The following is a 22,414-nucleotide window of genomic DNA, read 5'->3' as shown; positions in this document are numbered from 1 at the left end:
AAAAGACAGTCGTTAACAAACAAAATTTCTAAGGTTTTCAATGATGCAATGCAATATAATATTTTTGTTACAGCAATGTTAACTAAAATCAAAATGCTTTAGAAACTTAATAATATTAAGATGTATAGATTTGTTTATAATCAAACCTTTATTTCCATTTGTGATTACATTATCTTCTCTCGGATTAAAGTCTTCAAACTCATCTAATGCCAAATTTTCCAATTTAGTTCCAACTGCTGGAGCTATTGGAAAGCTAACTAAATTAAAGAGCTCCTAAACAGAAGAATGATTAAATTAGTCATAAAATAAACAACAAATATTAAACCATTCATCAAATATGCTAGCATAATTAATATTTTCATTTATAAATCATTATGCAAAACTAATAATCATTTTGAAAAACTAATAAATTTTAGAGACATAAATTAACAAAACAAACAAGTAAGTTGTATTTGATAAGTGGAGAAAAATGACTTTTGTACAACTATGCTATAATTTTAAGTTCAGAAAATTTTTATTTAAAAAAAAAAAAAATTATATAACGATTTGATAATACTTGATACATAGATTATAGGCAATAAGATGTTTTAGTGGCAACAAAATGATCAAACTTTAATGTCTGGAAGAATTTCTTTAACTTACACAAGATAAAATTGCTGACAACCTATTTAAAAGAGTTTTATGAGGTATGGTTTTTAAATAACGAGATTATAGGCAATAAGATGTTTTAGTGGCAACAAAATGATCAAACTTTAATGTCTGGAAGAATTTCTTTAACTTACACAAGATAAAATTGCTGACAACCTATTTAAAAGAGTTTTATGAGGTATGGTTTTTAAATAACGAGACCGGGGGCCCCTAGAGAAGAACTATGCACGTGCATAATGTGAACAACAGATAGCTATGTAGTAGAAAACCCTTTTCGATTGTGCTCCACCTATATGTGTAGACAATTTAGTCTGTTGTTGGCTTTCATTTGTATTAAAATTTCACATGAAACATGGGAAAAGCAATTCTAAAACATCAAAAAATGTATGGCAATGAATGTTTATAGGTTTGCGAGTTTTTAGTGATATAAACAGTTTCAAGTTAGCTTGGTAAATGACGAAAATTATTCACGGTCATCCTTTCAAGGAAAAACAGATGAAAATATTGAAAAAGTTGGTAATCACATTCACTCCGACTGATGGTTAACTAGTCATGTGATTCACAAAATTAAAGGAGTTGACAAAGAATGTGAACTAAATTTTACATAACAATGAGGAAAACAAGTAACAAGTTCTCCAAGACAACATGCCAACTAATTCTGGATTATCTGTCAAGAGACGTTTCTAGCCCAGTAGAACATTCCAAAGTTAGACATTCCCCCTTATTCGACAGACTAGCCCTATGCGAGTTTTATTTGCTTTCCATAGTGAACTGTGCACTAAAAGGAACAAGATTTCAGTCCATCAAAGCTGCAAAAGTAAAATCTGTACACATTATGAAAAAGTTCACAGATTTGACTCCTAGCATTGCTTCAAACAATTGAGAATTTGCATAGAGTATAGTAGAGATACAGGATGAGTAAATATTGAAGGTGATAATAACTAAAAATCTCTGTATTTGAAATATGTTTAATAGCAAAAATATTGTTATTTAATAGTCACACTTTGCATTGATGTAACACATTAAAAGAATTTGTTGAAAGCTAAGGTGAAAAATATTTCTAACTCAAAAACAATTATTGTATTTGTTATACTAGTGCAAACTGCTGTGAAATAGTAAAATTAATGTAAATGACAAATTCAAAATAGAAATTTTAATATAGTTGGTGTTTTCATATGATAGGCTATCTATTGCAAAATATTTTTTTCTTAAAATAAATTTTGTTTTATCAGTTTCAGAAATTATAATTTAGTTTATAGCACTAGCAATCGAAAGTAAATAACTTTTCACAAAATCTGTGAAATACTGTGAAACACTTACATTGTTTTTCAATTGCTAATTGAAAAAAATATGGATTTTAAAAGCAGTCAAAATTCGTATATATTTAAGCAGCTCAATATTCATATATATTTAAATAATTTAATGTTATTTACCCACAGTAAACACTTTATGTACAAAACGGCACAAACTTATATAATTATGTTTCAGTTTAACAAATTTAATGAAAACACGTCAATGCTACAAAATTACCAGTGAATATAATGATTTTAGAGTAAATAAAGCATCAACAGATAATGAAAAATAAATGAATGATTCTATCACTTTAGATAAGTACCTGGGACGGAGAGGTGGGTGGCATAGACTTTATTTCATTACGCACATTTTGCTGCAAAGCAGCGTTACGACCAGGCTCAATTGTCGACTGATGTCGAGTAACAGCTTCTCCATTCAAATTCAGTAGGTTTTGTGGCTATAAAAGTGAGAACTCAATTGAAATAGGCAAGATTAAAAAAACACATACAATAAGTATATTATTTTATAACTCTGAATTCATATTGAGAAATATTTAATACATAAAAAGTAGATGTTAATAAAAATTTCTTAATATTGTTTTTTGCTGTAAACTCAATTCTAGTGTAAGAGCTTTAGAAAGTAAAGTTTTATTCAGCTGTAATTAAAAGCATGATTGCCAGAATGAGGTTTGAAATTATAACTTTATTTCACTAATTATATAAATATATTTATATAAACTAATTTCAAGAAAGATTTGAACAAAAAGAAAGTGCCGGAGTCGAAATATTTTCCAACTCATTTATTTACTTTAAAACTAACAGAACATGGGATTATCAATAGTCTTTTTCATTTTATGTCAATATTTTTGTAAAAGTGCAAGTAACATAAACACTTAAAAACTGCAGATTTATGTTTATTCAAAGTAATATGGATTCATATTAGCAATAAAAATTAAAATTATATAAAAATATGAGAAAACTTCATCTTTTTCACCCCTTTACATATTCAAATTGAAAAAATTTATTTAAATGATAAGTTAAATAATTAAAAACGTGAAGAAAAAACAGACTGTTTTCTTTTTTCTTTTTTTTAATTGGTTTTAACCCAGATTGGATAATTTAAACATATTTGCTATCTAACTGATGAAAGTAAGATATAATTAGTGAAAATTTGAATAATCTCTATTAATTACCTGAGCTATTAAAAAGGGAGCATATAGTTTTTATTTTTTAAACAGTAATAAATTTTGAGTTGATAGAGAAATAAATCTTTTATTAATTTTTTTCTACTTAACTTTGAAAAAAAATTATACTTGAAAAGAATAACAAGTAGAGATTAAAAAAAAAATTTTGGAAACATTTCTACTTATTATCTCAGCTATCAAAATAATACACACTTTCTTTCATTTTTTTTAAAAAAAAGAAAGAAAAAAACTGAGGTTTGAGAAAATAGAGAAATTCCAAACAATTTACAAGGTATACACAAGTTAGAATAAAACATCGAAAGTATACAAATTATTATAAGCTAGCATCAAAAGCAATATAGTAGAATATCTTACAGTTTGTCCATTTTTCATGTTGCCATTACTAGTAATAGATTCTTTCGTAAAAGTTGACAGTCTTTGTTTCAATAGTGAATTTTCTTTTTCCAGCTCCTGTACCTAAATATTGAAAAAAAGGAACCTTATTTATAAATCTGATAACAATATATCTTGACATGTACCTGAAGTAAAATTAATGTTATTGCTACAAATCTCTTATAATAAAGAACAAAACATGAATAATTTTTCACGAATACATAAATTTAATTAATAAACTCTGAGAAAATGAAAAAAAAATTCTCAATTTACAAAATTATTATGATGAAATGAATATAATCAAGATTTAATTTGATGAATGCCAACATACATAACTAATTATAAATGGTATATATATAACGAATTGAATTACAATCTGAAGACAGTTGTGAGACGTCTTATGTTTTAAGAAATTAAAATTGGGAATTAAAAGTATAAGAACAAAAAAATTTGAAAAACATCTAAAAGAAAATTGTGTACAAAATAAAGTCAATTGTGGAAGAAAACAATTTTCTACTTGATTTTCTTATCTTTGAAAAAAGATAGCTAGAATGTATATTTCAATTTTAGGTAAAGATATTATGTATTAAGTAATTTACTCTTTTTTGAAGAATCATTAGCTGTTTCTTTGCTTCTAAATCTCTTCCAGAAGTATCTAAAAACTTTCTATAAGCCAGATCAAAAGCTTCCCCAATAGTTAGTGTAATATCTTCTGCCTATTTTCAATAAAGTAATAAGAATTAAAATCCAAAAATATAACTGTAAAAAATGTATATATAATGTGATATTTTTAGATCATGTGATAATATTTTAAGAATTATGGATAAAAAATGGCATTAGCAAAATAGACACAAAAAAAAAAAATATTTAACGTCAGAAAATATTTTGTTGTTTCTCGATTAAGGTTACAAAGTAACAATAACATACTGCCTTAAAAAATGATTGCAAAATAATTTTAAAGCATATTACAGCACTAAAAATAATTTATTAAAATATAACATTGCTAATTTGAAAAATAAGGTATCTGAAGAACTATTCATTAGGAATTTATCAGAAACAAAGGAATGAACAACTTAAATCATAGCAAACTTTATTTCTTATACTCAATTGTCTCTTCTTTTGCTGTAACTTGTTTTTATTTATATGCTCTCAATTAATATGTGATTTATTTTTTGCATTTATCAACAAAACTTCACCTTGCTGGACAAGCAACAGAATTAGTGTTCTCCTAACCAGAAATTGACATGATAGATATCTAATATATAATTATAGTTAATTTTTTGTTGAATATAGTTTTGATAATATTCGACAAATACTTTACTTAAATTGAGTAAATTTGTCTATATATTACCAGATTTTAATTGCCTAAGAAGTGTATAGAATAAAAAACTAACTTTGAATGAAAAATTTTAATGGCAGTCTTACATATTATTTTTTCTAAAAAAAAGCATTATATTTTTAAAGAAAGGACACCTTTAAATAATAAAGTCATCAGAACTATAAGTCATTAGTTTGGCAAGTATTTTGAGCTTCAAAATTTAATAGATTATTATTACAATAATTATTACGAATTTTCAAAATAATATAATGTTAATTTAGAATACTAGTCTTTTTTCTAGAATACTAGTCTTTTTTAATTGAATACTAATTTAGTTAATTTAGAATACTAGTCTTTTTTAATTGACTAGATAAGAAAAGTAGATAAGATCAAGTCAATGATACATGTTTGTGCAGAAATCAAACGCTGAACTATCAATAATTTCAGCAATATTTCTATACCTCTACTTCAGAATAACTCTTATAAATGAATATAAAAAAAGTGTACATAAAAAGAAAAACTATTAACAATGCAATAGTGATTAAGAACTACATGTGTGAAATTCTGCCTTTTCAGTCTTCTTTAATAGAAATTCTATCATTTTTAGCTGACATTTTTTTATACAAGTAGATGAAAGATGTTATCAATATTGTGTGAACTGTATTAACTAAAACAGCTTTTAGGTTATGTACAAAAACGTACCAAGCCTTTAAATATCTTAAATATTTAATTATTACATAGTACTTAGTTTCTCTCATATACATGTTCAGACATTGTAGACACAAAATTTCAATAAAAATTTCTTCTAAAAGATAAGCATCTTAAGGATTAAAATCAACAGGAAAGGGGAAAAGAAAATAATAAATGCTACCACTACATTTTTACAATAAACTAGGGATTAATTAATATTTATTTTTAAACACAACTACAAAAAATCATTTATGCAGGGTAAAACTTACAAGTTTATCACTAGCAAAAACAAAGCACATGTGCTTTTCCCCATTATCTTCTTTGGCAATAAAACTGAAGAATTTTTTGTCAGATTTGTCATTCGCACAATATGAAATGCGATGCAGAGGGTACTGGTGGAAAATTTGCTGCAAAGAAAAAATTTTCATTATAACATTTCCAATACAAATAATTTCCAACCATAGGAATAATATATAATCAATAATGTCACTTCAAGAATGCAAGAAAGTCATTAAGATTTTTAAATCTCTATACAAACATTTAACAAATTGAGTTATCATACAGTATACACTCTTTTGCATGACCCATTATAACATTACTGATCATTTCAATATAGTAAACGAAATTTAGCCATTTGAGTAAGAAAAACATTTCAAAGAAATTATTTAAACCATTATTTCCTTTGGTGTCACCACACAATAAATCTAAAACACTTTGAGTTTCTTTTGAATGAAAGGAGAGTAAAATGATACTCTAAATTCTGATCATAAGTCCTAGGTGACAGTACTTTATGGTCATTCATAATCTATGCAATTTTGTTTTTCTAATGATACAATATCAATAAATTTATCAATCATACTTTTCTTGTATGAAAATTACATTCACTCTTTTTTCTGCCATGTCAGCATCTTTGTGTGGTTTATTTTTGTGTCAAAACAAGTGATCTTGTCAGTTATCTTGATCTATGTTATTTATCCAAAATGGTAGCCCCAAACTAGCATATTATTTTTATTGCATTTTTCACCCATGAAGCAATAATTGCTTTTTTCACTCACAAGTAATTTTAAAAAGTATTTTACATATATATTTATAAAGAAAAGAAGTACAGTGATTACCAATCTTTCTGCAAAGTTAACAACTTCTTTTATCAGTTAATCATTGTTTTTTAATATTGGTTAAGTATTATTTTAGCTGCGAGTAAATATTTAATTATGCACATGGTTCAGGCACGTTTTTGTCTAAACCACGAAAGTCGCTATAATGAATTGTCGTCGACAATGCATATGTGAAGCAACAACATAAACTGGAACTAGAAATCATGATGGGAAAATATGAATTTAGAAGCTATGTCAATTGAAAAGTGCAAAATGAGAGACTTATATTGAAGTTGATTAAAAATCTGATAAAATTATTAAATATAACTTTTTTAAAAATAAATTGGCAAGTTTTGAATCATTCATAAATCAAAGTAGCTGAGAGAAAAAAAAAAGAATCTAGAATTTAAATATGGAGTTGCAAAGTATACCTTTGTTTTGTTATCCTGAATAGCCACACCATCAATTGATATTGTGACTTCAACCTTGGGTGTTTTGGTCCCTTCTGATTTTTTCAATTGTTGATTAAACTAAAATGTGTATATAAAAAAGCTAATTAAAGAATAACGTAAAAAGGAATAAAACTAAATCAGTAGTGTACCACATGCAAAATGAACAAAATTTTTTATACAATATTTGACGTTGCAAAATATACGAAACATCCACTTGTTAAACCTCTAAATTTTCTTAGCTTAAGGTAATAACTGACTCTGACAGTCTCTGTTACAGATGGAGAACTTATATTAAGAACTTAAAAAATAATGAAAATAACTTCTGTTGCAAAAGAAATCTTCAGCACTAAAAGTAAAACAAAAAAAAATCTAGATGGCTCTGATGAAGTTTTATAATTCGATATCCCATACATTCATTCATTGTTAAATTAAATCTAAAAAAATAAGATTTAATTGTTTTACTATAAGTGATTGTTCCTGTTTATCCCAGAACTAGAACTACAGTAAAGCCTTGTTAAGTCGTCGCTCAAGGGACCGAACATTTTCGACAACTTAAACGGAGTTAGAAATTTCTTTAAAAAAACAAAAAACATTGAAGTTTTTTAATGGACTGCAGTAGGATTCGTTGAGAAAAACTAGATTTTTAGAATGTAATACACATGTAAATAAATGTGTAGAAAAGGAATACAAATACTTTTGTATAGTTACCACTTTTTCTTTTATTTCTGAGCATTAACATAGCTTAACATAGTGGATTGATGCAAGAATTGTTGATTGCTATTAACCTTCTTTTCCAATATCATCAGCGCCTTGAATTCTTCCTCTGTGCCTTCAATTGATGATAAATATTGTCTAACTTTCTCTAAGGCTTCTAATGCTTCAGTCTTGCTGGTCGGAATTCCACCCGAATTCTCATCATCACTATCCTCACTGGAACTGTGTTGCTTTTCATCTAAAAATTCTGAAATTAAATCTTTTACAGTTGCTTGTGAACATATAGCGATGTCATTTTCAATATCGACAAATGCATTTACGTCATTGACATTGCAACCTTTTTCATTAACAACTTACAGCAAATTTTCTAAGAGCTCGGGGTCGACTTCTTCACAGAGGATATCTTCGGATTCTGCATTGGCTACAAATCCCGTGTGCCTGAAGCAATAAAAAACAGTTTGCGAAGAAACTGAGCTACAACTTCTATGCTCATAATTGATCGTGTCTAAAACGGAAACTTCAAACTTTTCATTTTTATCCAATGCTTTTATCAGGTCTTTTACTAGCATTTTTGTGTACTTTCTTTTGAAGTCCTGAATTATCCCTTGATCTAATGGCTGAAGAAGTGCAGTAACATTTGGAGGAAGGAAAACGATTTCAATAGCTTTTAAGCTTTCAGGCTGACTATGAGTTGTGCAATTATCGACAAAAAGGGCAACTTTTCTCTTTTGGTGCGAAAACTGGGAATCCAATTTACGGATATGCTATTCCCAAATCGTTGTAGTCATCCATGCATTTGAATTTGCTTCATATTCAACTGGCAGAAATTCAACGTTTTTAAAACAGCGTGGCGTTTTGCTCTTGCCTATCACTAGTGGGTTAAGCTTTTCATATTCGCTCCCAGCAAAAGTGTTAGACATTGCTTGCTGGCTTTTCCAGGGGTGCATTTTTCGCCCTTAAACGCTTGAGTTTTAACAGGCAAAAGACGATCACCATCAACAGCTGCGGCTTCCCCACAAATCGTTTTAAAAGAGAGACAATTTCTGTCTTTGAAACGCTCCAGCCAACCATTGCTGCAATGGAAATCTTCCATGTTCTACTTCTTAGCAATTTCCATCGCTTTTTCTTTAAGAATGACAGCAGAAATAGGCACATTTTGTGATCTTGCATGCTTTAACCATCCAACTAAAATCTCCTTGATCTCGTCAAACTTTGATTTCCTCATTCTTTTTGTATTGTCTTTGCAGTCTGCTTCCTCAATGGTTTGCTTAGATGATAGAATATCACTTCAATTAGTCTCGGAATATTATGTTCTTTGGCAAAAGCTGTTTTCGAAACATTTGACTTTTCAAAAAGTGCAATTAAGTCCCTTTTTTCTTTAAGAGATAACGGGGCAAGTTTTCGTTTTCCCGGCATTTTGAAACATAATCAAATCACAATTTTGTAAGAAAAAAAATGGCCCTTATAGCGGGGCTTACTTGCTATGAAATGAAGTCCCACTGAAGTATGTACAATAAAGAAAAACGTCTACACTCGACTGAGTCGGAGCAAGAAGTGAGAACTTTGAATGATTGGCACGCAAAATTCCCAGAATCCATATCCCCTAATAGGAAAGGAATGCTCACAGCTGTAGAGCAAACTTTGTGGGTGGTCATAAAATCCCCGAGATATTTAAAGTAAAAGGGGCGGGTCTAAAAAGATAACAGAATGGTATACAAAAGTGTGAAAAAAAATAGGTTTGCCATTTTTTGGGGTGATGAGTTATTCGGAGTAGAATTAAATTCGATGACGGGTAAAAGAGGGTTATTTCACATTATTGTCTATGAGGCTTAGTCGGGACCATAGGAAAACGACGACTTAATGAGGTTTTACTGTATTAAATAATTCCAAAAGATTTAAAATTATTTAAAAATCACAGCAATTAAAAAGAAGTGTAACTGCTTACAATAGCTTATAATAACAGCAAGCTTGAAAATTGGAAAAAAAAAAAAACTTTTTAAACCGCATAAACATTTTTGGATAAAAATAATAAGAATGTAAAAACTGACAGGATATAAGCCTCAATGTAGAATATTTTTTTAATTCCAAAAATATTTATTATGACTTACATGAAATACAAAAATGCCATTTGATAAACAATTAAAAAAATTTCTTTTATTTCTACAAGCTGTCTTATATCTCTTTATGATTATTTATATACATTAACATTTTCTATATAGTCAAAAAAAAGTATATGTGAATTCAAATTGTTTATTTTGATACATTTCTTAGGTATTCAATCAACTTTTAGCATTGGTAATTTACGCATTAATACATTATCATTCATGAATATCAGTGTACTTTACGATAAAAATAAATATGAGGTATTGCTAGGAGGTTTTCAAATTAATTAGAATTGGCTAGAGAGGATACTCTTTATGAATGAATTTAAATATTTGTAATTTTTTAAAGCATCCCAAATTAAAATTTCTTGTATAGAATTTTTGTTTAATATATTGAGGCCCCTCTTGTAATTCTTATTATACTAATAATGGTTGCAAATGCCAGGATGATCAACATTCTACCTATTTTTGTGTGTCCAAATACTAATTTAATATACAGAATGATTTCAAAATTAAACAGTGATTATTGTTTGCATTGAAGTTAAATTTTTTATCCATGCAAATATGTTTCTGAAATAGTTATCAAGGAATAAAAATTTCGCACTAATGACGAAAAAAATTCCTTACTAAAATATATTTGCAAATTCATTTAGAGAAAAATGGATCACACTTATTTAATTTAAATTGCAAAACTTAGTACTTGAAAATAATACAATAAAAACTATAGCATTTAAGAGGAAAATTAAAAATCTCAAAATGCAAAAGTTATGCTAGCAATCGACAACAGCAAAGTTGCAAGCCTTTAAAAAAAAAAATTAACCATAAAAGAAAGTAAACAATATTGTGCCTGTAAACAGTGTTTTCACTACAGCGCGAGAATCTAGCATATTTTTTCTTTTCTCGCATTAAAAAATTATTAATGCGAGAAATTCGCGCATTCTATAAATCAATTTCAAAATTCCCGAATTTCTCGCGTTTTGGAAGAAGCTTCGAATTACACTATTTAGAATAAAATCCGCTTCACTTTTCTTCCTGGATGTTTCATTATTTTCAACATTTGCTCCGTTATCTAGCTTCCCTATTTACCAGTATTGTTCAGAACCTTTTCGAACAACAGAACACAACCAAACAACGGAACCCCTTTCAGAACACATTTCTCTGCAACCACATGTTAACGGTAGGTAAGGTTTTTTCATGTAAGACGTTCAAATTTTTTATGCACTAATGTAAGATGGACAAATACCTAGTAAAGGCAAAATCTTCTATGATGATGCAGCAAGAATATCCAATGCTTTAAAAATTAGAAGACGTTAAAAATGTATTATAATAAAAGAAATGATTTTTTTTTCAAGTCTATTTGTGTTTTTTTAGTTTTTAGAAATCTCACTTAACTTTCTGAAATTTCACCCTGTTTTTGAGAAAGGGTGAGAAATTCTCACCCATTTTTTTTCTATGATGAAAACACTGTGCAAAGGACTGTAATAACAATATTTTGTACATAATAAAAACTAAGCTTATTGTCTGAAATATAACCAAAACACAATTACTGAAATTATTTATTTATCATGCGTAAATAAAGGAAATAAAAATATTTTAAGATGACCACCGATAACCTGGCAAATATGTAAAAACAAGTTGAGAAAAATTTTAAGCAAACAATAAGACATTACAAATTTACACAAAAGAATGTGAATAAAAAGATTTTAAAGATATAAAAAATTACAAGTAATAGAAGTAGAAAAAAATTAAATTCCACATGAAGAAAGAAAAATCTATAATTTTTTTTAATTAAATATACTGCAGACATATAATGAAGCACATTATTTAATTTCATATTTTTCAGTCTCATTTCAATTGCTTGCAAAAATATTTAAAAAGTTGTATATGATTGCATGTAGAAATAATTTATAATATACATACTATACTAGAAAGACAAAGATTTTCTAGAAATTTACTTTAGTAACTAAAAACAGTCTAAATTTTAATGTCAGAATTCAATAAACTTTGGAAACTGCAGTAAAATTTAGAAGTTTCAATTGAATTGTCAAAAAACATAAAAAAATATATCCAAAAATCAGTAGGCTGATAAATTAAATTACAAATTAAGTTCAGAAGTTCAAAATTTACAGAAAAGTTCACATAAAACTTACTTTTAATTTTCGAATGCCATCTTTAACTACATCAATACCCTTTGCTTGGTCAACTTCAACACTTCCTAAAAACTAAAGAGAGAAAATTTTTTAAGAATGAATTCTAATATCAAAGAGAAGGTAAAAAAATTTGGCAATAATTTAATGCTATGAGCTTAGGGCCACGAGCTTGGTTACTCACAAGAAAGCATTTTAGAATTATGACCTTCCAATAATTAAAGAAAAAAAAATCATATACAACTATACTGAATTTTTAGAGCATCCCGTAGGACATATGAAAATTTTTAAAGTCATCACCTGCAGTTTGAATTTCCTTTTAGTAATTTTAGAACTGATAGAAAAGTTCAAAACATTGAATCTTACAGGGTAATGCAAAATTCTAATGTCATTAATAAATAATAATAATAATAAAAAAAAGCAGAACTATCAGATTTTTTTGTGAAGATAGAGACAAAATAGATAAACCAATAAATCATAAACTTAAATAGGTGTTAAATAAAACTGAACAGAAAATTTATTTCATTATAAATTTTAAATCCAAATTACACAAGAAAATAACTTCCAGTGTTCAATCAAATCTATTTGATATTTCACAACTTAAAGATCATTTCACAAATAAATTGCAGGGATGCGAACTACTACGCTTTTTACAAAGTATTTTATAGATAGGTAGACTAATAAAAACTTAAGTTTCCAGAGTTTTCGGTAACTTTTTAAAAGCCTCACCACGGCAGAGCAAGAACAAAGTGGATTTTTACATGAACTTTTGAATCATTTACGTATAGAAAAAAAATATCAGTATATCAAATTTACATAACAGAGAATACATGAAAACAAACATAACTACCATTAGAAATCTCTTATTCTAAAAAGCATAGAAAGTTGGCAGCCCTGTATACGTAACTCTTTAATAACAAAACAAAAATTGTTCAAATGTTGTCAATTGTAACAATTCAGTGTAGCGACCAAAATTTTTTATTCTACTTATTTGACCCCAAAAATATGACACAAACATGTGAACAATAAATGCATTTTGTATCAAGAAGAAAGAAATTATTGGTCTTTGTGAGTTCCAACTAAAAATCAGTATTTTTCGGGGTATGTGGTGTAAATGCATATTTTTAAAAAGAAAACAATGGCAAAATCACATTTATGTCTGAATTAAGAGGTGCCCACTTAGGGGAAAAAAATTCTGTGTTAGGGAATAAATGCTACATAATTTTAGCCTCAGCACATAATGTGAGCAGCGTCTAAGCACTCTCCAAACTAGCACATTACAATCAATAAGATAATTTTTAGCCACAACTGATTTTACATGCACCTTGCCATGTATAAATCACTCAGGTACTTAAGTTAGCAACCAGGGTAAAATTCACAACTCTCAGCTCACCAGTTGCAAAGTGACAACTTTATCAACTGCGCTACCCGAGCGCTTTGGGAGAAAAAATATAATAATGAATATAATTTCTATTACTCCATAATATGAATGCAATTTTCTTTAATCAAACAGTGGCTTAACATTAATCTTCCTAAGATGGTATGAAACTAATTTTAACAGAACAATTATAGTGAATAAGGTAAAAGAACAATAAGTTCATAAATTTCAGATTACTTCTAAGCACAGAACAAACTAACCTACAATGATTAAACAATGAAACTTTAGTGTCATAGTATTTATTGCAGGAAAGTAATTTTTTTCTGAAAGGGTTAAACCAAGAAGTTTACAAAATTTTCAACTCCATTTTGAAAATAAAAACTTAGTTGGATAGTTATTTAGATTGTTAAAGCAACAAAATCTATACAGTCTGTGTTTTAAACATTCATGAATTATCATATCAAGATATTTCTTCATTTATGGAAAGTAGTATATTTTAACAAAAGATGCGATATTTTATTTAATACTGTCACAAAACTAAATTTTAAATAATGACATAATAACATTATTAAATTTTTAATAATGTTATATAATCTAAATAGCACTTTTTTAACTGCAGGTTTGAGAATAAATTGATGAAAATGCACCTATAAATTAAAACGAATATAAACAACTAAATATAAAGTAACTAGTTATTCAGATAATAAAAATTTAGGTTAGATAAGCTGGAAATCAGTTCTCACAATTCAATAAAAAAATATCTCATAAAAAAACATTGAAAAGTAATGAGGTAACAGACAAAAGAATGATAACAAAGAGATAATAAACTTGAGATAATCCATAATCAATATTGAAACTGAAATAAACGGGATTTCAAGGAGGAAAAAAAAAATAAATAAAAAAGAAATTCATATAAAATGCTTTTTGAATGATGAATATGGTAAATTTTGTAAACAAAAATTTGATAAAAAATACCTCAAATGGTTCATGAAATGAAGATTAGAAATAGTAAAATGAAGAAACAATTGAAGTTACCTTCACTAAGTATGCGACATGGCCGTGCTGCAAAGCATCAGGGGGGTGGATCCAACTTTTGTTAGCTATAATTAAATAATTAACATGAAATTTACTTTATGATACAAGTCGAAAAATAAAAAAAAGATAAAAATATGTTAATAAATATCAATGTTAAGGTAGAAATAATAACTTAATATTACTGTTTAAATCTGAACTAGTTAAATCATATTTTAAAGACTTAAAAACTTAAAGATTTTTTTCACAATAAATCAACAAATAGACACACCTTAATGAGGAATTTTTCTAACTATTCTTTACAATTTATGTATTCTGGCTATTTCTCAATTTTAATAGGATACCTTTTTATTTGATCAATAAATTTTAAAAAAAATTCCCCTCTAATTATTTAATAAGAAAACAGAACACATACCTAGCACAGGAAAATTCCAAATGAAAAAGAGTTGTAAAAGGATGATTTAAGATTACATGATACTGATATTTTAAGATAGAAAGTACTAAAACTGATATTTATTTTTTTTTTGTATTAAAAATTAAAGTAAATGTTGTTGCATGGAATGATTTAAGCAAATATTTATGTCATTCTGTAAAAAAAGTGGAATTAAGTTTAGTGTAATTTGTTGACTTTCACTTTAAGTAAAAAAAAAAACCTGATGGTACTTACAGAGTTTTATAACAAATCAATTCTATAATAAAGTCTTATAATTGCTTATTGATGCTTTTGAAGTGCTAAAAATTTATTTAAAAAACAATGCACACACTAATTTTATTTAATCATCACTTAAAAGTTTGCAGCTAGGTGCTTGTAATTTTAAAAAATAAGTTTTTTTTTCAATTAAAAAAATAACTATATTAGAAAATCAAATAATGAAAGGATTGTAATCAACTATATTTCAATAATAAATTGAAAACAGAAACTAACGATAAATTATGAAACAGTCTAGAGCTAAACTCTACAGATGAAAAGAAATATGCTACACCCCAATAATGCTACTCAGCAAACCAAACTATGTTGCCACACAAAAAGCTGATTTATGATAAATTTTCTGATAAATATAGTATAATTAAGATACCTCTAATCTAAACATAATTTCAATATTCTTACAATTTAAAAGACCAAATTTAATGTATAGATAAATTAAAATACTTTGTGGCTTTGTTACAGAGCTGGCAATTATATGAATATCAGTGACAGATTTGAACAGTCAAGTGCCTGTTAAGTGATTTAAAAGACTTGGTGGCTTAGTAAAGGGCTCACAATAATATGAGTATCAGTCATAGATCACAACAGTTAAGCACCTGTGTATGTGTGTAAGTGCATGAATTTCTAAATCAAGTATCATTTATAAATATGTTAAGTTAAAGCTCTGGAAAGTCGCTCTTACATGCAGAATTTAAAATTAATATTTAAAAACAAAGAAACTTTTGAAAATCAAAATGCTGTAACACTTCACAAGCTTTAAAACTAGTTGAGGCTTTTATATAAAACACAGCAAAATTAAACACACAATGATAAGGAAAGTATCACTATTTGTCAAAAAATTTCAATATTTTCCTATAAATAAATGGTAATTGGCGATCGAAATGGGCTGCAGGTGGCGTCGAGCAGAACACTCTACCTATGGCAACACTTCACATGCTTTCCCCATTAGCGTGTGGAAAGTCATAAAGGAGGGAAGTACGTTAGTTTCTCTCTTGATTTTCATATAGATTAAAATCTTCTAAGTTGGAAAACTATATGGAACTAAAAACTGCATTAAACATAGTTCTAAAGAAAAGTATCACGGAAATTTTAAAAAATATTTTCATTGAATAAAAAGGAAAAATATTAAGAAAAGGGAAAATATCGTAGTACATTCCTATACAACTAAAAAGAGCAGGAGAGGGAAGGGAGAAGGGCGAAAGGCATGAAACCGGTCTCTCCCCAGATGGCGTATTCGAGTGTTGCGATTGCGAATAGACATTGCTGAAAAATGCTGTTAAGATTCTATATATTTGACATCCTGACAGCAAAAAACTGCATTTTCTAAGGAGTAGAAAAATTGTCAAATGAAACGTTTAAGAAAGTGAAATTTAAAAAAGTGTAAACAGATAGCTTTTGGCCAGAGATGAGTACTTTTAAGAAACTAAATTTTTAACAAACTAATCAATCATGCCAATTGTTGAAAAATTTCAAATGAAAAATAAGCAGTATCCCATGTAGTAGTAAGCTTATTCAAGATTGTGATGCTCAAATACTCCATTTGAGAAGTCAGATTCCATGTCTTGACTGCCCCCCCCCCTCTCTACTTGTACGGGAATGTACAAAGACATTTTCCTTTTCCAAAATATTTATTGCATTTAATTGTCAAAAATATTTTTGAAAATTTTAATGACACTTTCTTTAGAAACTATCTTTAATGCAGTTTTGAGTTCCATATAGTTTCTTGAATTAAATTTTTTTCATAATGTTTGAAAATCAAGACAGAAACTAGCGTTCTTCCATCTCCTATGATTATCCACACACTAATAGTAAAAGCTTGAGAAATGTTGCCATAGGTAGAGAATTCTGTCCTGTGCCTCTTGCAGCTTGTTTCGATCGCTGATTCAAAAGTCATTAAAGCAAAAATGAAAAATTGCTCTTTGAATAATTGAAATCTCATGCACAAGGATTCATGAAAAACTCTAACAAGATTTTGTTTCTTGCAAAAGTTATTGAATTTCACTATACAATAAAATTCTGATGAGAACTTTTCATTAAAATTATATTAAGTGGTTGAAAACTAAAGGCTTCATTATAAGATTAAAACTGGATTTCAGAGGCATTTATATACATGTTTTCATTATTTACATGCAGCAGGAAAACTTCTCTAAATCAAACTTACTAATCCAAGAAGAAAACAGCCTAACCAACTTTATAACGACCAAAAAAATATTTTCCCACCAAGTGAAACAATATGGTATACAACAGAAAGGACACTAAAATTCAAAAATTTAATAAATAGTAAAATATTTTGTATTTCAGAAGCTTGTTTCAAACCAAAATTGCTGTACCAAAATAATTAGGTAAATAACTTTTTTAAACATTTATGCCTGAAAAGAGCAGTAAATGCTATTTAAACAATCTCTACATTACACTAGTTTTTCAAAAAGTGGTAAAAAACAATTGCATATAAAAAAACATTTTCAAAAGGTTTTTGAAACAGTAATTTTCTTTAAAATATGGAACAGAAATACAGATAATTTAGTTTTCTTACTTCCATTTTTTGAGTTGTTCTTGTTATTTTGAGCCCATTTCAACAAATTTGATTGTTTAATCATTTCTAGTAAAAGGAATTAAGCCAATTTGCAAACTAAAATTGTATGTAATTCAGCTTAGACAGTCATTTTTAAGATATGTGACCTGTAAAAGAAAAATATTTAGTTACACAGCTAATAAGATATAGGACCTATAGCAATTAAAAGTATTGGTAAATTAATTGAATCAACATAAAAATCTAGAATTAATATTTAAAAAATTAAAGATGAATGCCCGAAACAAGAAAAGGTTTAATTTAGTCTGAAAACCCTAATCCAGGTTTTCTTTTAAGAGTCAGTTTTATATTACCATTTACAGAAAAAAGCTCGTTATACAGTCACTAAATTCATAAGAAAATTTTTTCGATTACCTATCGCACGAACTGAACACTGCCGAGCAATTTAGTGCTCAATTATAGATTATAAGAAATTGTGGCATAATAACTATTTTTTTTTTCTATTGCTAATGCTTTGAGCCCTAAAACAGAAGTTCCAAAAACTGTTAAAATAAAATTTATTTCAGAAAATTTTTTTTTCTTCAATAATTAGTGTATTATACAAATATATATATGTATCTAAATTTTTGTCGTTAATGTTGTTTTTTCCTATTGCATGGCAGAATAGATCACATATAAAAAACAAATACTTGCAAGTAAACAGGATATTTACTTAAGAAATTGATTAATCATTTGTATTATTTGATAGATTGAATATAAAAACACAACTTTATGAAAGTAATGATTTAAACCATTGAATGATAAGACATGTAGCAGTTTGATAACTGAGTTAATGAAACTGTTTCCTTAAATAAATCATTTGAAAGCAGTTAAGGCCAGTGTTTCTGAGTGAAAAACACTGCACAATAAATCAACAAACAAAATAAAATTAATCAAATAAAAATTGCAACATTATTCACAAAATATTGGTTAAAAAAATTATAGTTTTTATAAGACAGATAAACATATGCGGTACAAGGTTAGATATATTTTTAATAAAGCAATTTAAATAAATTTATAAGAAATAATGCACTTTTTGTAATCCATGAAGGGAATAAAGTTAATTCTGATCATTAAAGATGTCAGTTACCTATATGTTTGCATATAACTCAAACAGATCCTACTGTGTACATATACAATTCCAAGTCTATAAAATTAATTATTATTTAACACAACTTTTATTCTAACTATGTACAACTATCAAAACTCATATTTAATAATAAAATCAGAAAATCAGCTTATGTTATTTTCTATGATTTCCTAAAACAATAAAAAGTTGTTTTAAACACTGATTACTTTGAGATCATAGCCAATAGGAAAGTTGAATGTATTTGTAATAAAACCAAACATGTTCATTTTTAGAAAGTAAATTTAAATATAAAAACACAAAATGAAATAAAAATATTTACAAATGTAGAATAACAGTAATTATTACAATAACATACAACTATTTTTGTGCAAAGCTACGAATTCTAGAGCAAACATTTCAATAAACTTTTAAAAAAAGTAATGTATATTTTTTGATAATCAAGTTGACAACTTATTACTTTAGTTGTGAAATCAAATAATAAAATTTTTTCATGCACTCAATCGTAATAGTAAAAATATGCGATTTGCAAATTGTTAATAAACATGTTTAGCATCATTTTAAGCTGTGTAAATTTCACATCTTAACAACACTTTAAGAATGGATTTCAAAGTTCACCTTAACAAATGTAGAATGATTTCTCCAAATAAAACTAATGCAACAATTCAGAAAGTACAAATATTAAATTACGGTATTAGACACAACCTGAAATAATTTGCAGTTCGATTGCAAGTTATATGACACAAATTTACAAGATCTAAGAATAAAATATGACTTCCAATAAAAATAACCATCACAAACCTGATTACGTATTATCCCAGAAACAATATAGAAAAAAATAACTTTAAATAATTTAAAATAAATATTGTTACAATGACATATGAAGAGGGGGCGTAATTAAAAATGAAAACACAATATCAAAACACGTTTGTGTACCAGTCACAGCAAGTGTAAAGCGAGAGAAAAAGAGTGCGGAAAACTTGTCTTATTTGGCGAGACTATCTACAAAATATTTCGCCAAAGAGGTTCGAAAATATTGAATGTTGAGGTTTTCGATCGAATAGAACTATCAAAAGTATGAAATAAATGAGAGCAATATTTTCGGGTACAAAAAATAAATTTCATATAAAGAAACATTTCTTTCCTCATAAATAATAAGCATGTAAATTTTTGTTATCTTGCCAAGCAAAGCAGGACCAGCGATAAATACATAAATGTTGTCGCCAAACAGCTGTTTCAATGATGAGGGTTGTTGAGTAGTTTTATGGCTGAATGCAATAAAATCAAAAGTAATGGGCTGTCAAAAACATAAATAAAATTATAGACAACAATTTATTAATTAATTTGTAGAGCATGTTTAAACTACTGTGGTTTATGCAATTATAATAATTTCCAACAATTTTTTTTTCAAAGAAGCTTTTTAAAGTTCTTTATTAAGTAATTTTAAACTTTCTTAAAAATGACTTTCCATTTAAAAAATATCCTAAATTTTAATCACTAAAAAAATATTCGAATCAAAAAATTTCCAACAAATTATTTTTTTATTAAGTATTAGGTTTTCTGAAATATATATATATATATATATATATTTTATATGTTTGTTAAATATGTTTGTTAAAGTTATCATTCTTTCAACTGTTTCTCTTTTTACTTATTTCGATGGAATTTCTATTGTTTACTGAGAAAAAAATGCAATTAAACAATTTTTCAAATAAATAACAGAGATTTATAGCCTTGAAAAAAAAATTTCCACTTAAAATACTATTTTGTCCTTTATTCTTTTTAAAAGTAGTTTAAACTAATTACTTTTGCAATCAATAGCAAGAAGAAAAAAATAACATTGAATAAAATAATTTTCATGAATGAACAAAATTGAATAGAACAAAATTAGTTATAATATTTATTTTGTTTTATTCGAGCTTATTTATTTATGCAATTCAATTGTTTTTTAAGACGAATTTTTTTTGCAAAATTAAACAACAAATTTCATTAGTATCTAGTTTTCGAAAAGAAATCATTAATTGAAAAACATTTTAGTGGAGAAAATTTTCTTTTGAAAATCTACTCCGAATATTTTTATTAGTAAAATTAAGTGACTTAAATATAACAAAATTTCTGAAGTCATATAGATTTTATTTAATTGCTAGCCATTCATTTCATAAATAAACATCTATTTTTTTTTTCGGTAGGCATTATAATATATTTTACTGCTGTTAAAGATTGTGTTAAAAAAATTTTTTAAATTTTTTCTTAAAATTACATTTTTATGAAATCAACTTCTTGATAAGTTACCAAACATTGAGTATTTAATACATAATTAAAAAAAGCACACTAAACAAATTGGCAGATGTTCTTTATTTGTCATTTTTTTTCTTCTAAATCGAACGTATGCCTCCATCTTGATGATAAATGTTATAATGATATCTTGTCTTGTTTTCTTATTTATCAATGCGAAGTTTTACTTACACCACATCGTTATTTCACTATTATTATTACTATTGCTATGATTATTATTAGCATTTGAGTAAAAACAGTTTTAATTTTGAAAAATTGAAGTTAATGCCAATGGCATTGATATGTTGAATGTGCTGAACTCACAGTTGTTTACCATAGTATAAAATAAATTGAATGCAATAACTGTAAATAATCTTAAACAAAAAGCAATGAATGTAGAAAATATCTAAATTAATGCGTTGCTTAGCTGAAGTAAGAAAAGCGTTATCTAATTCTTTTTTTTTTCTTTTGCTGCCGTTTTTCTTATTTAATATAAATACCAATTATGAATATCAAAAAAAAAAAAAAAAAAAATCTGACGTAAGCTGCAATTAGATTAAATAATTAATTTTAACTCTACTATATCATTTATTTTTCGAAAATATACTATTGTCTCTACACCACCTACATTGGTGTTCCGTAAAGACCACCCTTATTATGTATTTTTAAAAAAATGAAAATAGAAAAGTACGTACATTGGGGTACATGGTATTAAACTCTGACTAATCGCAGTATAGAAGGATGATGTTAACACTACAGGTTTGTTTGAGGTAGGACGTGGAAAGGAGTTAAAAGGCGATCATTAGAAACATCTTCAAAATTTAACCTTCAATTAAACATATCTTGTTTTTTAAATTTGCTTTCGCCTACTGTGATTTTCTTTGAATTTTTATTTTTTCCTCGCCTAAATATTGATTGACGATTACAATACGTATACGTTTTTATTTTCATTTCGATTCTAACGTACTATTATTGAACTATAAGTAGTGAAAAACCACTAAAAATGCATTTTTTTAAAAAAAATTTGAAATATACGTTTTAAGTTTTAATTCATAGAAACTTATCCAAATGCTTTTGCTCCTAAATTTGATGGTTTAAAATGCAATTTTTGAATTTCCTTGAACTTGTAAAATATAAATTTGGATAATTTCCAAAAATTTGTAGAATATTTATTCAGTAAATAACCTAAAGTTGGAAGTATACAAATCTAGAAAATCATTCTAATTTTTATTTAAATTTTTGCAAATTAATTTGACATATCATAAAACCAATTAGCCAAAAAAAAATTCTTCGGATTTTTTATGGAATTATTGTTATTTATTTACTGCATTTTA

General features: G+C 26.9%; 1 protein-coding gene across 3 annotated transcripts in view; it reads right to left on the bottom strand.

Annotated features, from left to right (window-relative positions):
• Nucleotides 1–22,414, bottom strand: part of LOC107450354 (PTB domain-containing engulfment adapter protein 1) — a 49,751-nt gene that overhangs the window by 8,981 nt on the left and 18,356 nt on the right. For 2 of the 3 annotated variants that reach the window (XM_016066121.4, XM_071178413.2), the window contains exons 2-10: nucleotides 17,684–17,829; nucleotides 14,448–14,512; nucleotides 12,038–12,109; nucleotides 7,051–7,149; nucleotides 5,795–5,932; nucleotides 4,117–4,233; nucleotides 3,500–3,601; nucleotides 2,264–2,398; nucleotides 147–273 (exon numbers count right to left, since the gene is read on the bottom strand). In XM_016066121.4, the coding sequence (XP_015921607.2) occupies nucleotides 147–273; nucleotides 2,264–2,398; nucleotides 3,500–3,601; nucleotides 4,117–4,233; nucleotides 5,795–5,932; nucleotides 7,051–7,149; nucleotides 12,038–12,109; nucleotides 14,448–14,512; nucleotides 17,684–17,747 (919 nt within the window). In that variant the 5' untranslated portion in view covers nucleotides 17,748–17,829. Of the gene's footprint in view, nucleotides 1–146; nucleotides 274–2,263; nucleotides 2,399–3,499; nucleotides 3,602–4,116; nucleotides 4,234–5,794; nucleotides 5,933–7,050; nucleotides 7,150–12,037; nucleotides 12,110–14,447; nucleotides 14,513–17,683; nucleotides 17,830–19,607; nucleotides 19,987–22,414 lie in introns of those variants that run through there. The other variant, XM_016066119.4, reaches the window with a different exon arrangement.

This window comes from Parasteatoda tepidariorum, chromosome 6 (assembly GCF_982258835.1).
Source record: "Parasteatoda tepidariorum strain Cologne lab strain chromosome 6, Ptep-v5.0, whole genome shotgun sequence".
In the NCBI taxonomy this organism is placed as follows: domain Eukaryota; kingdom Metazoa; phylum Arthropoda; class Arachnida; order Araneae; family Theridiidae; genus Parasteatoda; species Parasteatoda tepidariorum.
Note: the sequence above shows the minus strand (reverse complement) of the source record. Positions and strands in the feature narration are given on the sequence as shown.